The 13211-nt window shown below is 41.6% G+C and overlaps 1 protein-coding gene across 4 annotated transcripts in view; it reads right to left on the bottom strand.

Annotated features, from left to right (window-relative positions):
• ARHGEF10 (Rho guanine nucleotide exchange factor 10) overlaps window positions 1-13211 on the bottom strand; it is a 152778-nt gene that overhangs the window by 24622 nt on the left and 114945 nt on the right. For 2 of the 4 annotated variants that reach the window (XM_063090094.1, XM_063090096.1), the window contains exons 21-26: window positions 11965-12086; window positions 10858-10944; window positions 9031-9254; window positions 8223-8380; window positions 6185-6211; window positions 1514-1656 (exon numbers count right to left, since the gene is read on the bottom strand). In XM_063090094.1, the coding sequence (XP_062946164.1) occupies window positions 1514-1656; window positions 6185-6211; window positions 8223-8380; window positions 9031-9254; window positions 10858-10944; window positions 11965-12086 (761 nt within the window). The remainder of the gene's footprint in view (window positions 1-1513; window positions 1657-6184; window positions 6212-8222; window positions 8381-9030; window positions 9255-10857; window positions 10945-11964; window positions 12087-13211) is intronic. The other 2 variants (XM_063090107.1, XM_063090100.1) reach the window with 1 other exon arrangement.

Below are 13211 nucleotides of genomic sequence, written 5' to 3'. Positions count from 1 at the left end.
GGATATCAAACAATGTTGCGATGAATAACCTTATATTGCTTACACAAGCTTTTCTGCAGAGTAAATTTCTAGAGGTGAAATTGCCAGGAAAAGGTTATAAACTCTTGAAATGCTAATCGGTAGTAGGTGACTGCCTTCCAAAGAAGCTGCACAAGGTGTCCTTCCACCTGCAGAGTTCTGGAAAGCTGTGTGCCCACCAGCTAGCTGGGTAGCACTGAACATTTTACCTCTGGCCAATCTGAAAAATGTACCTTGAAGATCAGTGGTTGCCAGGGGTTTGGGTGAGGAAGGGATGAGTCAGCAAAGCACAGACTTTTTAGCAGTGAAAATACTCTACGTGATGCTATAACAATGTCCTTACACATTTACCCAAACCCATAAAATGCATAACACCAAGAGTGAGCCCTAACGTAAACTACAGACTTTGGGTGATAATGATGTGTCAATGTAGGTTCATCAGTTTTAACAAAAGCACCTCTCTGTGTGGGTGTTGATAATGGGGTGGCTGTGCATGTGTGGGGGCAGGGGAGACATGGAAAATCTCTGTAATTTCCTCAATTTTGCTATGAACCTAAAACGTCTCTAAAAAACTAAAGTTTATTAAAAAGTACACTGTTTGAATAAACAATTTTAGTTATTAATGAGGCTAAGGCATATGTGTGTGTGTGTGTGTGTGTGTGTGTGTGTGTGTATATTGTTGGTTATTTCTTTTTCTGTAAGCTGCCTTTTCAGGTCCTTTGAACATTTTCTATTAGGCTGGTTTTTTCCTTAATGTTTAGTAAGAATTCTTTGTATATTAAGAACATTAACTCTTCCTCATATATACAGGAAATATTTTCCCCATTTTTCACTTATAAATATTTTGGTGCACACACATATATTAGACATGAAAAAAATTACAGACCTTTAACTTATCATTTTTCTTTCTTTAGTATGGCAACTTCTGAGTTTGTGGCATGCTTAGAGAGGCTTTCCCCATTGCAAAGTAATAAAAACATTCTATTGCTTTTTATCTTATAATTTTATGGTTTCATTTTTATGTTAACCTTTCCTTTCATCTGGAATGTTTACAAAGGTTGGGGCTTGAGATTCAGCACTACGTTTTCCAAGTGGTTAGCCTGTCCTCTCCTTATACTTTACTGAAAATCCATTTACCCAAGGGATTTTAAAATGTCACTTCATTCAAATATTGATTTACCATATGTCCTTAAGGAGGCTCTATATGTTCATACTGAATATATTTTTTAAAGTAATATGTTTCTATTATTTAGCAAGTAAACAATGAAAAATTATTTCCATGGGTAAGTGGTTAGAAAATGGTCAGCTGAATCTTCCAGTTAATCTTGTATTTCTAAGCAAAATCTAGAAACAATGTTCTTTTAGCGCATGGCCACAGGCAAGAGGCTGCCAGAATTTTCCATGCTGCAGGTCTTTGCCTTCCAGCACTGGAAGTTAATTAAGATTATTTCTGAAATGCATCTTTTCCACACTGTAGCCACTTAAAATGACTTACCTCTACAGCATAAGTCTCCACATTGATTATAAAAACTTGACCTCCAGAAGCCGCCCACAATGTATCTTCCATCATTAGCAGACTTCTAACTGGTAGAATGCCTAATTTTATCACTTTTTGAGGTTCGGTATTCCAGGATCCATCTTAAAAGAAAATATTTCTTTTAATTTCATTCAAGTTCAGTTATCTGTGCACAGGGACACGGAAACAGGATCACAGATCATTTTAAATAACAGACAATGAAAATACCATTTGTAATCGTAATTTTGACGCACGTGCTTGATTCTAGGTGTGTCCAGGTTCCAACAATTAAAACTATTTCAATAAGGCAGTCCAACATGTCCAGTAAACTCAGAGCAAGTGCAGTCAGGATATCTCCCTTTGGGTCCCAGCTTGGACACTGGTTTAGTGTCCTACAGAAATTACTCACTTGCCCTAAATGTTTCCTTACCTGTAAAACAGTTTCCTTACCTGTAAAACACAAACAATATGGCCACTAGCCTCGAAGGTTGTTTTAAGAATAAAAATGAGGGCAGGCTGATTAGCTCAGTTGGTTAGAGCTTGGTGCTAAAACACCAAGGTCAAGGGTTCAGATCCCCATACTTATCAGCTGCCAAAAAAAAAAAAAAAACCCACACAATAATAATTAAAAATGAGATAATGCATGTAAAAGCTCAGCACAGAATCCAGCACACAGTTGTTCAATAAATACTATTATTTACAATAATAGTATATAAAATAAATGATTCAGTCATTAAAAGGAACTGCATCCAGAATTACTGGGAAAATATGTAAATTTCCCTATTAACCTGCTTCAATTTTAAATATCTCTTGATACACATGATATCATGAGGAGGCACCCACACTTTCACTATGAAAAACAAACAAACAAACATCAAAATTGAGGTAAAAGGAATTCCACTCTTGATGAACTTGCTCCCTTTCCTAAAGCATAAGGAGCAATAAAATATTTTCATTTACAAATATTTTCACAGGAGTTCCAGTCAAGATGGCGGAATAGATAGTCCCCAGTGTCACTCTCTCCCACAAATCAACCAATTTACAACCATAAAAATGTAACAACAGCCAAGCTGGGGCTGCTGGAGCTCAGGGGAAGAGGAGAGACCTATGGAGTTCATGAAGGTGGGAGAAGCCATGATAAGAGAAAGAAAAACCTGCTCTGAGTGTTTGGACAGCAGCCACTTTAATACTGGAAATGCTGAGTGCATGGAGCAGGAGCCAGCTGAAGCCACAGCTGTGCCCTTCAGATGGAGTTACTTGGAGGCAGCAGGGAAGAGGGCCTTGGTGGTCCCCAGGACAGCAAGACCACTAATAGGGTTCCCATGGACCCACACAGGAGCGAGGAGCCAGAACACCTGAAAAAGGGGAGCCATTCAGAGGCTGGCAAGTCATCACAAGGGACCTGCACAGGGCCCGTCCCATGGGAAGTGTTTGGAGCACGGGCGGTGGGGGAGACAGGCCCACTGGGAGAACACTGGGGCACAGCAAGGTTAGATGATCTGTCTCCCAATCAGCACAGGGCCACAAAGAGGAGACTGGTCGGGAATGCAGAATTGCATGGGGTATAGTTTGATGATAAAACTCAGGCCCAGATCAAAGTTTCTACACAACCCAAGAGCACTGAGTCTCTAGAGAGCTGGAAGTACCTATAAGGTCAACCATTAAACCTTGAGCTGCACAAAAAGCCTTCCCTAGGGAAACAGCAGCAAAGCAACAATTTAGCTCAACCACACAGCTCAAGTACTGGTTCCCACAGGAAGTTCCCCCGTGTTAGAAGTAAGCAAAGGACAACAAATTAGTTCTGGCACAGGCACACCACCAGCACCTTGGGGCCCACCAGAGGACATGAGGCATGGATCCAGGGGCAGGACCCCTGCCCAGAACCACTCACACTGCCACCTTGGGGCTCACCCAGGAACCTGAGGCATGGAGCCAAGGATCAGACCTCCATCCCACAACTAGGCACACTGCACCAGCTCCTCAGGGCCCACCCGGGGACCTTAGGTATGGAGCCAGGGACCAGACTCTCCTCCCACAACCAGGCACACCGCCAGTGCCTCGGGTCCCTGCCTGGGGGCCTGGGGCATGGAGTGGGGACCAGACTCCCCCACCCATAACCAGGCACACTGTGCCAGTGCCTCAGGGCATGCCCGGGGACACAAGGCATGGAGTGGAGACAACACTCCCACAACCAGGCACACTGCCAGTACCAAGGAGCATGCCAAAAACATCTCCTCCATATGGGTGGCCGACCACAGCCACCACAATAACCATGGCTGCTGCAAAAGCGGTTAGACGCCACAACCACCACACAGATGGTCTGCCAACCACTGGAGTGCATTGACACAAGGAGTCACCAGCAGAGATAAAGAAAAGAAGAGTATGTCTTTCTCCACAAAGCCCATTTCAGAGTGACAGAAGAAGCACCTGCTCTATGATAATATTGGGGGACCTGATCACACCTCTCAGCATTGGACAGATCATCTAGGCAACAAATCAACAGAGTAACCATTATTCTTTCATAATGAGAGAAGAAATCTAGGGTGATTAGAGGGGGGAGGGATTGGACAAGGGGCATAAAGAATAGTTACAATTCGTAACAATATATATGCTAGTAATATTGATATGATCAACATATCTCAATGTTGAACCCCCAAAATATGTATAATCATTGATTCAATAAAAATAAAAAAATATTTTCACATACCTGCCAGCTGCCAAAAAGAAAAAAAAAGGAAATACTTTCAAAGATCTACTGATGAGTTTGATGAATTCTATCATGCTTTACATAAAGTATGAGTAGTTTAGTTTATCAATAAAAAATTAGCAAGATTTAATACAGATTTTAAACAATACTGATGTAATTAATTGTAAATAATTAAATTCTTCAATTCTCAACGTAACCATTAATTAAGCCCTCGTGTTTACAAATATAACTAAAGTATTAATTCAGCAATGCCCTTGACTAGTATAATAAACATGCTTTGCTCAAAGAGGAGAACAAGGTCTCAGTTCTTATCTCTGTGTTCTGGATTTGGAGCACTGAACCTTTGAACACAATACCTATTTGTGAAGAACTGTCTGAAGCTGAGGTGTGTAGTCACTAAAAGGCAGCTGTACAAGTTTGAATAATGTGGTTTACTTTTAGTCACAATTCGACTTTAATGGAAACACTGCTATGCTCCCATTAGGCTAAAAGATGTTACAGGACAATTATTAGCCTCAGAGGACACTGACCTGCCTTTCATTTGTGATATCTTCACAGGGGATAATGTATCAGTATGTGGTTAATCACACACACACATGCACCCAGACCCACGCACACATACACGTGCACACATGCAAACACAATAACACAGGTGCATACACCCACACACACGCATGTACATGTGCACACCCACTAACGCACAACTCAGTGATGTGCATGCATACACACACATGCACGTGCATGCATGCAAACATGCACATATGTACAACACACATGGACTCATGCATACCCACATACCCACGAATGCACACATCTGTATATACACCTGCACACATACACATCCATGCACATACAAACATAATGTGCACATCCACTCACATGTGTACAAACACACACTCACATCCATGTGCACATACATATACATGCAGGGGTCTCCCCATCTGGTATTCCCAGCCCTATAAAGCATTGCAACCTCCACTTCTGAAAGGACTACCTGGGACTCAGAGTGGAAATACAATTTTCTCTGACATTCATGTGCTCCTATGGGCATGGCAGAGCATGAGAATGCAGGATTTTGAAGCCTAGGTAGGAACTCTATCCACCACCCACCAAGGTCAAACCTTTAGAAGACAGATGCTTGGCACTGCCCTACTGATAAGCGTGATTCATTTAAAATAAGAACTCAAAGATCAAAGATGGGATGACCTACTTCAGACATTTCACTTCGGTTAAGAATTAACTTCCAACAATTGAACTTTGTTTTCCAAGCACCTAAGTTGTTCTTGCTACAGACACTATGCACTTCTCTCCCCTACAAAATGCTCTAAGTGGGGGTGACGGTGTAGCGTGTGCATGAATTTGAGCCAACGAGCTGCCTCTCTTGGAAGACTTCGCCCAGGTTCTCACCCCAGACCAGAGCTCTCTGACAAGCTGACCACCTGGCAGCCAGACTCCATGCATACGCTAATGACATTTTGAACTAATACTTAAAAATCTGGAAATCTTCTACAGAATTCCAGATTTCCAAGTCCCTTAAAAAGTCAAAGGCCTGGACAGTGGGTGGCTGAGGAGCGGCTGCCTCCTCCCTCTGGAAGGGCCTGTAGCCTCCAGTGGCCAAGTCCTCCACCACCAAGAACAAAGAGACAAGCATGTGCCCAGCTCGGACAGCTGCACGTTCCACCACACAGGCCGCCCTGACAATGTGCAGCAAGGAGGATGCTTAAAAACACATTCAGCAGACCTCTCAGGTCCATAAAGACAATGAAACTGCAATTACGGACCATGCAAATATGTTAAGATCAAACTGCACAACACAGCACCGGGGTCCAGCCAAAGTGGATAGGGGGCAATGACCTCGCACCTTAAAGTGATTGGTCACTGGAATAATACACAAGGAACGAAGCTAACCATGCAGCCAATTAAGAGGTTCAAAAGATAATCACCTAAGGAAACCAAGAAAAGAAAGGGTGCTGTAAACATAAAAGCATAAAATAATAGAAATTAGAAAAATAGAAAAAATGTCAGATTATATGAAAATCCCTATAGACATACATTCCTCTAAGAAGCTTAACGAATAAGTGTAAAAAATACTAAAAACACAACAAGGAATAAGAAAGTGACTATCAGCATTCATATGGAAGATGTTTCTCTTCAAAGTGGAAGTATGTTCTGATTAAATGACCTTTTAAACTTCGATGATATGAATGATACTAACGTAACTTAGGAAAACTGCACCAAGAAGGATTTAAAAGTCCAAAGAAATTCATAACAATGGAAGAAATGGACATAAATATCCAAAATCAGTTTTGGAAATTTGTTAGATTAAACTGAAATTAGGGTAATTTCAAACTTTCCAATTATTAGTAATTCCCACGAAATTTAGTCTGTACCAGAGCACCAGAAAAAACAACTTGAGCTAGCAAAATTGTGATACCAAAGCCTGACAAAGGTAGCAGAAAAAAGAAAACCACACAGCAATTTCAATAATAAATAGTCAAGTAAATTTAAATAAATAGGCATTTGGTTATGACCAGGAATACAAATTAAATCCAGCTCAAGAGGGAAACAATGCCTTCTGTGGCCAGAGGAATCAATCTCTGTCTGCTTGATCCCGCTGTCTCCCTGGTGTTAAACCCATCTTCTGCCTTTGGGATAAACACATCTGTCCCTGCCTGTCTCCAGCCTTCTAGATCTCTCTAAGATCAAGGCCTTCTGCACCCATCGTCCCATGTCCAGAATATTCCTCTCCTACATCTGCGTGGTCAACAGATGCTCCTTCTCTGGACTCAGCTTAATTGCCTCTTCCTTCAAAAAGTCTTTTGACCCCAAGGCTATGATGGGTGCTCCTGCAGTGCTTTCTGAGCACCCTGACATCCCACACCTGAGTCATATATGGTACTTTTTATGGCCTCTTGTTCACATTTGTGGCCCCAGCCAACTAGCTCAGGGTCATCTGAGTGGGCTGGATGGTCAGACCCTCTGTAGGGTGGAAGCTGAGCCCATGAGGCCCCACAGAGTGGGATAGGCGGTCACCCTCTGTCACATGCACAGAGACAGATGCCTGGACTGCAGAGGGTGTGCCACAAAGGGAGACGTGGACATGCAAGCCCCGGAGGTGCAGGCATCCCTCGCTTCTTGTAGGACATGGGTAAATCCCAGCCCTTGACTTCCATGTGCTCTGTCCTTCTAATAAACTTGTTATTTTAATTAAAAAGCTTAAAATGTTATTTTTTCCTCCCGGGTAACCTGACAACACCTCATTAAAACACAAGGAAGCCATCCAGGAAACTACTGAAATTCTCTAGCCATAAAGTGACCTTTATGTGACTTGGACCTGGGGAAAGGATTAAGATATTAAAACTAAAAAAAGATGGTACTATGGTGATAGATAGCATCGAGTGGAATGAAGAATCCTCTATAGCCTGGCATCTTGGCTCGACATGATACACGTGGATGCACGCACAGACAGAAGGAGAGGGAAAGCTAGACCATGCAGCTGGCAGAGGGCATAAAGATGGATAAACAGAAATATGGGGCTGGGATGAAAGAGGTTAGCACTGAAGACCCAAAAGTCACCCACAGAGGACTGAAATCTCGAGGTCAAATGATGAGAGTGAAGCACAAACGGGAAGCCAGGCCTGGGCCACCCATGGGATGGGATGGAAGATGACCAGGGGCCGGCCAGGGACCAGAGAATGAGAGGGAAGGCAGTGCCCCAAACCAGAAAGGCTGGAGACCTGCGGGGTCAGACAGGGAGTTCAGATGGCTAAGGAGTGAGACAGAGAGCATCTCACCTATTTATCCCACCTACTGTATGTTGGGGACAGAGTGAGAAATCACACAAGCCATCTTTGCAGGTGTTCCACACTGGCAGGTAGACAGGCGTGGTAAATGCTAAGGGGAACGTGAGACTGAAACACAAGGCGCGGTCTAGAGTTAACCCCTTGAGGAAGAGCCACACCCTGCAGGGACCCACATTACCTTCGGCTCTGGTGTAGCTGACCACTGTCCCGTTGACAAGGCCGGCATACAGACTCTGAGACGTGCAGGCCAAGCTCATGACCGTGGACTTCTCGGGAGTGAAAAAATGCTGAAGTCTCACTTTCTTGGAGCCTTGACTGCTTTTATAAATGGAAACGCTTTAAAAGAAAAATATAAGCTAATAAATATATTTGCTCACTGTGAGAGGAGCTAGGTATCTGTTAACACAAACGTGTTTAACATTTTTACTTTAATTTCTCCGTCTTGCCCTTCCTTCTCAAGTCCTAGACACACACGGCTGTACTGTTTAAAAAGCACCCACTTTAATTTCTTTCTTTTATTTTAAAATAGAAATGCTGGGTTACAAAAAAATTAGTACTTTCTATATATCTTGGAACTTCAAATAAGGAAAATCATTTCAACCTTCCTTTAAATGGTGTCAGTGTCCAAAATGATTATAACAGAGAACACAGATGGTTTTGTTTTATTCCAAAATGTAGGTAGTGATGTACTTTTAAGAAACATTAATAAAAGTGAAACATTTCAGTGGTAAATAGCATGGTAGGGCTAAAACTTTTCCTCTTTGAAGAATTACCATTTCCTTTTGGGAGTTTTCTCGAATAATTTCCATGGACCTGATTCACTGGTTATTTCAAATTACAATGACCCTAAAAACCTCCCGTGTCCCATAATTCCTACAAAGACTGCTCCAGGCACAGAAGTCAAGGACGCTCCCCTCTTCCTATGACAGGTCCCACTGCTCTATTCCTATGACACAGCTTTTGTAACACAGCAAGTGGGCCTCTACCTTCCCTCCTCTGTTCCTAAACAGATCGTGGGGACATCGGAAGCTCTCACGGCTGTGGTTTCGGGGTCTGAGGCTGTGCTGGGTTCTTGGTGCTTCTCCTCGACAGGAATGTACGCCATACACAGGATGCGAGATTCCACATTGAAGCACTCGATGACTTTGGGGTTGGAATTTTGAAATGAGACAATGGCAATTTGACCCATTTGATTGGTACAACTTCCAATCTGAATTATGGAGTTAACAGAGAAAAAGAAAATGAACGTATGGACGAGCCCACACTACACTGAAACCTGACAAAGGCAACAAGTATCAGTTTTCATATGAGAATCAACACACTGAGAAAAATCAAATGGTGTTCAAACAATCTGCTCACAGAGCCCCTTTTTCTTTTCAACATATTTAATTAGGTTATCTTTTCTTTTAATTTTAAGAACAAGAGTATAACTCTAATTTTTAAAAGGTCACATTTATATGATTTAAAAACCACATACCCACTCACTATTATACAGTGCTAAAGGCCTATTCATTCAGAATTTAAAATCCTAAAAGGCAGATCAAGATCAATTTTAAATAATCCTAATGTTTAACAGACCTTAGCTAAGAAAACAAGTTTTTCAAATGAGAAAAAATTAATAAGAATGCATCCCACAGTGGGTCATTCACACTTAACATACAATGTTCTGTTTTGCACTATTTCTCAAACTACTATCGCATCAAGTGTTTATGAATTTCCTGTGTGAATCTTTACATTAAGAATACAGCATAGTTAGTTTCCCAATTTAAACTTAAATTTAATTGCTTTTTAAGTGAGAAAGAGTCTGACCCTTGCTAACAGAAAGCAGGGGCTGGTTTCGGATGGTACTGTTCATTGATTCTTTTTCTTTTGCACTACTTTTGAGAATGTTACTACATTCTTATTCTTCCTGTGTTTGTTCCATGCTCTAAATAAACATCCTTCAGGTGAAGGGTGCCAAATTGTCGAGCCCCTGTCCCGGCCTCCTGGGGAGGGGGTGTGGCCAGGAGAGGGGATGAAGTGCCTGCAATTACGGGTCTGCCTGGATGGAATCATTTATCTTTTAGAATTTGAACCCCTTAGGGAATTAAGCCTAGTCCTTCATTCGCAGGTTGGTACAAATGAAATACCAGCTAATCAGGTTGTTCCATTTTAACGCTCTACTGGGAACACTGACCAAGCAGGAGTGCTGGCTACAAGGAGGTCAGAGAAGTTAACTTGGAGCATTGGATTCTGGAGGGAAGAAAGCCAAGATTGAGAGACTGAAAAATAGCAATGGGTCGGTGGGGGAAGAGGTCTGATGGGCTGCCAGGAGGCAGGGCACAGGAGAGGCGGGAAACCCCAGACCGTGCAGCAGGAGGAATTTCCTCTGGTTTACACAAACCAGAAACGTCTACTGCAACTGCAGCATAACTTCAAATGCCGTATTTCATTTGGAACAAATTAATTTTAACTGCCATGTTTCCAGCGTGAAAAGCCAGCAATGTCTTGGAAGTGGAAAAAAATCCATGCAATTTAACCACCAAAATTAAGATACCTTAAAATAAATTTTCATATTAGTTAAGTTAGTTGTCTTTGGACTAAATTTAATCTGGTAAAGTTTAGGCAGAAAAGAAATAAACATTCCTAGTAATTCTACATCTTTTCCAGAAGTAATCAGCTTCCTTTCAGAGGAAGTTTTCACGTGTGTAAATACAATCCGGGATATACTAGTGCTAACAACATTCTACTGAGCAATTCACATCTGCATTTCTTGTCACACTATGGATGTTGACTCTGCATGAACTCGCACAAAAAGCAAACAGATAGCTTACCCACAGGAAACCATGCACAGTGGAAAATGAGTCTGGTTGACTTTCATTACTTAGGTAAGGTTCAGGATTATAAGCAGCACATTCAATCTAAAAAGGAATAAAATCAAACACCCACATATAAAATGGGACTAAGGCTTCTACATTATATAATGTGTATAAATGAAATAAATGGATGATATACTTCTCACATATAACCACAGAAATTTCAGGTTGTCTATCAACGATTAAAATAGGAAGGGCAAAAAGATCAAAGTATAAATCTTAGAAGACAGCTTTTCAGAAGAGAAAACCTAAGGAGATTCAGTCTTTGGTATTTTATTCTTCAGACCCCATCAACCATGCTGAAAAACCAGCACGGTGGGGCATGTTGGGGGAGGTGGTGCCTGATGGAAGTGAGCACTGTCTACAGATGGGGTGTTCTATTTTCCTTTCCCTGTTCCACTGCAGCCTTCCCCAGGGGCATGTTGTGCCGCAAGGCTCTGAGACTTCCAAAGGGAGTGGTCGTGGGAACTACTGAGAAACCCAGGCTCCAAGTGTCAGTGTCGGCCAGAGACCAGGAATGAGAAATAATTACAATGCCTTCATTTACTTCTTAAAGGGAGACACATCAATGAGTCATTGAAGTCATGGAAGGTATGGCCGGTTGTGCTTGACTACGCCGTGAACAGTGACAAGATGCCACTCTGCAGATGGAGTCTGCTCTAGCAGAGTGGGCACGGCACTTCAAGCAAACAGGAGACCTTGAGTTAGGATCCACTGTAGAAACTGACTACTTGCCAAGCAAAGGCATAACAGGGTTGACACATGTGAAACATGTGTCTTCCTTCTTTAATAATGCCTCAAATGCACTATAGTTGTTTCAATACTCGAAGGTCCTGCAGTGATTAAGCCCTAGGAACAGGCTTCAAAGACAATGCTTAAGCATTGATTTTTGGCTTCAAATGACAGCAATCTTCAATTATTCCTAAATAAAGTACCCCTAGCCAAGTAATAACTGTGGTTAGCCTGGACTATGCCCCTTAATAGTAATTGCCTAAGCAAACCAATTAGAGAAGGAAGGTCCAACCCACAGTGGAGAGGGGGCACCCACAGCCCACCCCCCTTCACCTTGAACTCCTGCTGCTTGGTCACCAACACAGGCATGTGTCCAACGAGAAGAGGATGTTTCTCCTTTTTAATTTGATTCCCATCATCTTCCACACAGAACCAGCCCATATGGTTCTCCTCTTCTGTGATTATATTCAAAGAGAAAATGAGCAAAGACTGCATTTAACTCACACTTAGAAATCTGCAGCTTCAACAGGGTCCTATCAGAAGTTTCTGATATTCTATTTGTACAAGGCTGGAGAATTAATGTTTTATTAATGCTTAATTAATGTTTTATTTCTGGAAAACAGTAAAATCTTTTCTTAAAGGGTATGCTGTACATTCATTGCTTTATTTTAGAAGGTACCACGGTCTGCATCTAAGTGGCACCTTCCTGTCTGCTCCTCCTGAACGCACAAAACCCGAAGGGCTGCGAAGCTCTGAAGCTCTGCTGCATAAACTATGTGGGTCTATTTTCATCCTTTTTTCATTTTTTTTTTTTGCCCAAAGCAACTGAGATGTTTAGATTCAAATACCAGATATGTAGTGAGTAATTTTTAAACATGGTATATAGTACTATGGGATAAAAAAAAGTTCAACAAAATGAAGAAATATTTTACTACCAAAGCAAATTGTCAATCTTAGGTTTAAAGAACATGTTATTGATCTAAAGATAAAAGGGTGCTTATTTTCACATCCAGCTTATTCTCTTCAGAGAGTGGGCCATTTCTTTGTCTGCTGAGTCACTTTGAGCCTAACTTGACAAACCACGAAATTACTGAGGAAGAGAAAAAGGGGCTAGGTTACTGCTTCCTCTGAGCACAAATTCAGGAAAGCTTTCCCTTTCATGATAAAAGTCCTTTTCCGTCTGTTAATCACAGCTTAATAGGGTGATAAGCATTATTAGCCCAGCCTCCTATTTCTCTTCTGAATTTTATTCTCATTTAACATTTTAGATTACCTGCCTCTGAAAGAGAATTTTTCACACACACACATCCCAGTGTGTTCCGAGTAACAGATCTGTGTGTATGAATTACATATACATTTTTATATATACACACACACTCGTGTATATATGTGTGTGTGTATATATACACATATTGACAAAAGCAAGGCTAAAGATACATAGGAACAGGAAAATAATCATAAAGTCAAATCCATCTCAGTAGAACTACAGGATTTGTTTTTGGGACACGAGGGTCTTGTGACAGTTCAGCTCCACCCCTGTATTTAGTCTCTCAGTGAGCAGATGAGGAAACAGGTCAAGA

Source organism: Cynocephalus volans, chromosome 1, assembly GCF_027409185.1.
Source record: "Cynocephalus volans isolate mCynVol1 chromosome 1, mCynVol1.pri, whole genome shotgun sequence".
NCBI classification, from domain to species: domain Eukaryota; kingdom Metazoa; phylum Chordata; class Mammalia; order Dermoptera; family Cynocephalidae; genus Cynocephalus; species Cynocephalus volans.
The sequence above is the reverse complement of the archived record's forward strand: the minus strand, read 5'-3'. Positions and strand labels throughout refer to the sequence as shown.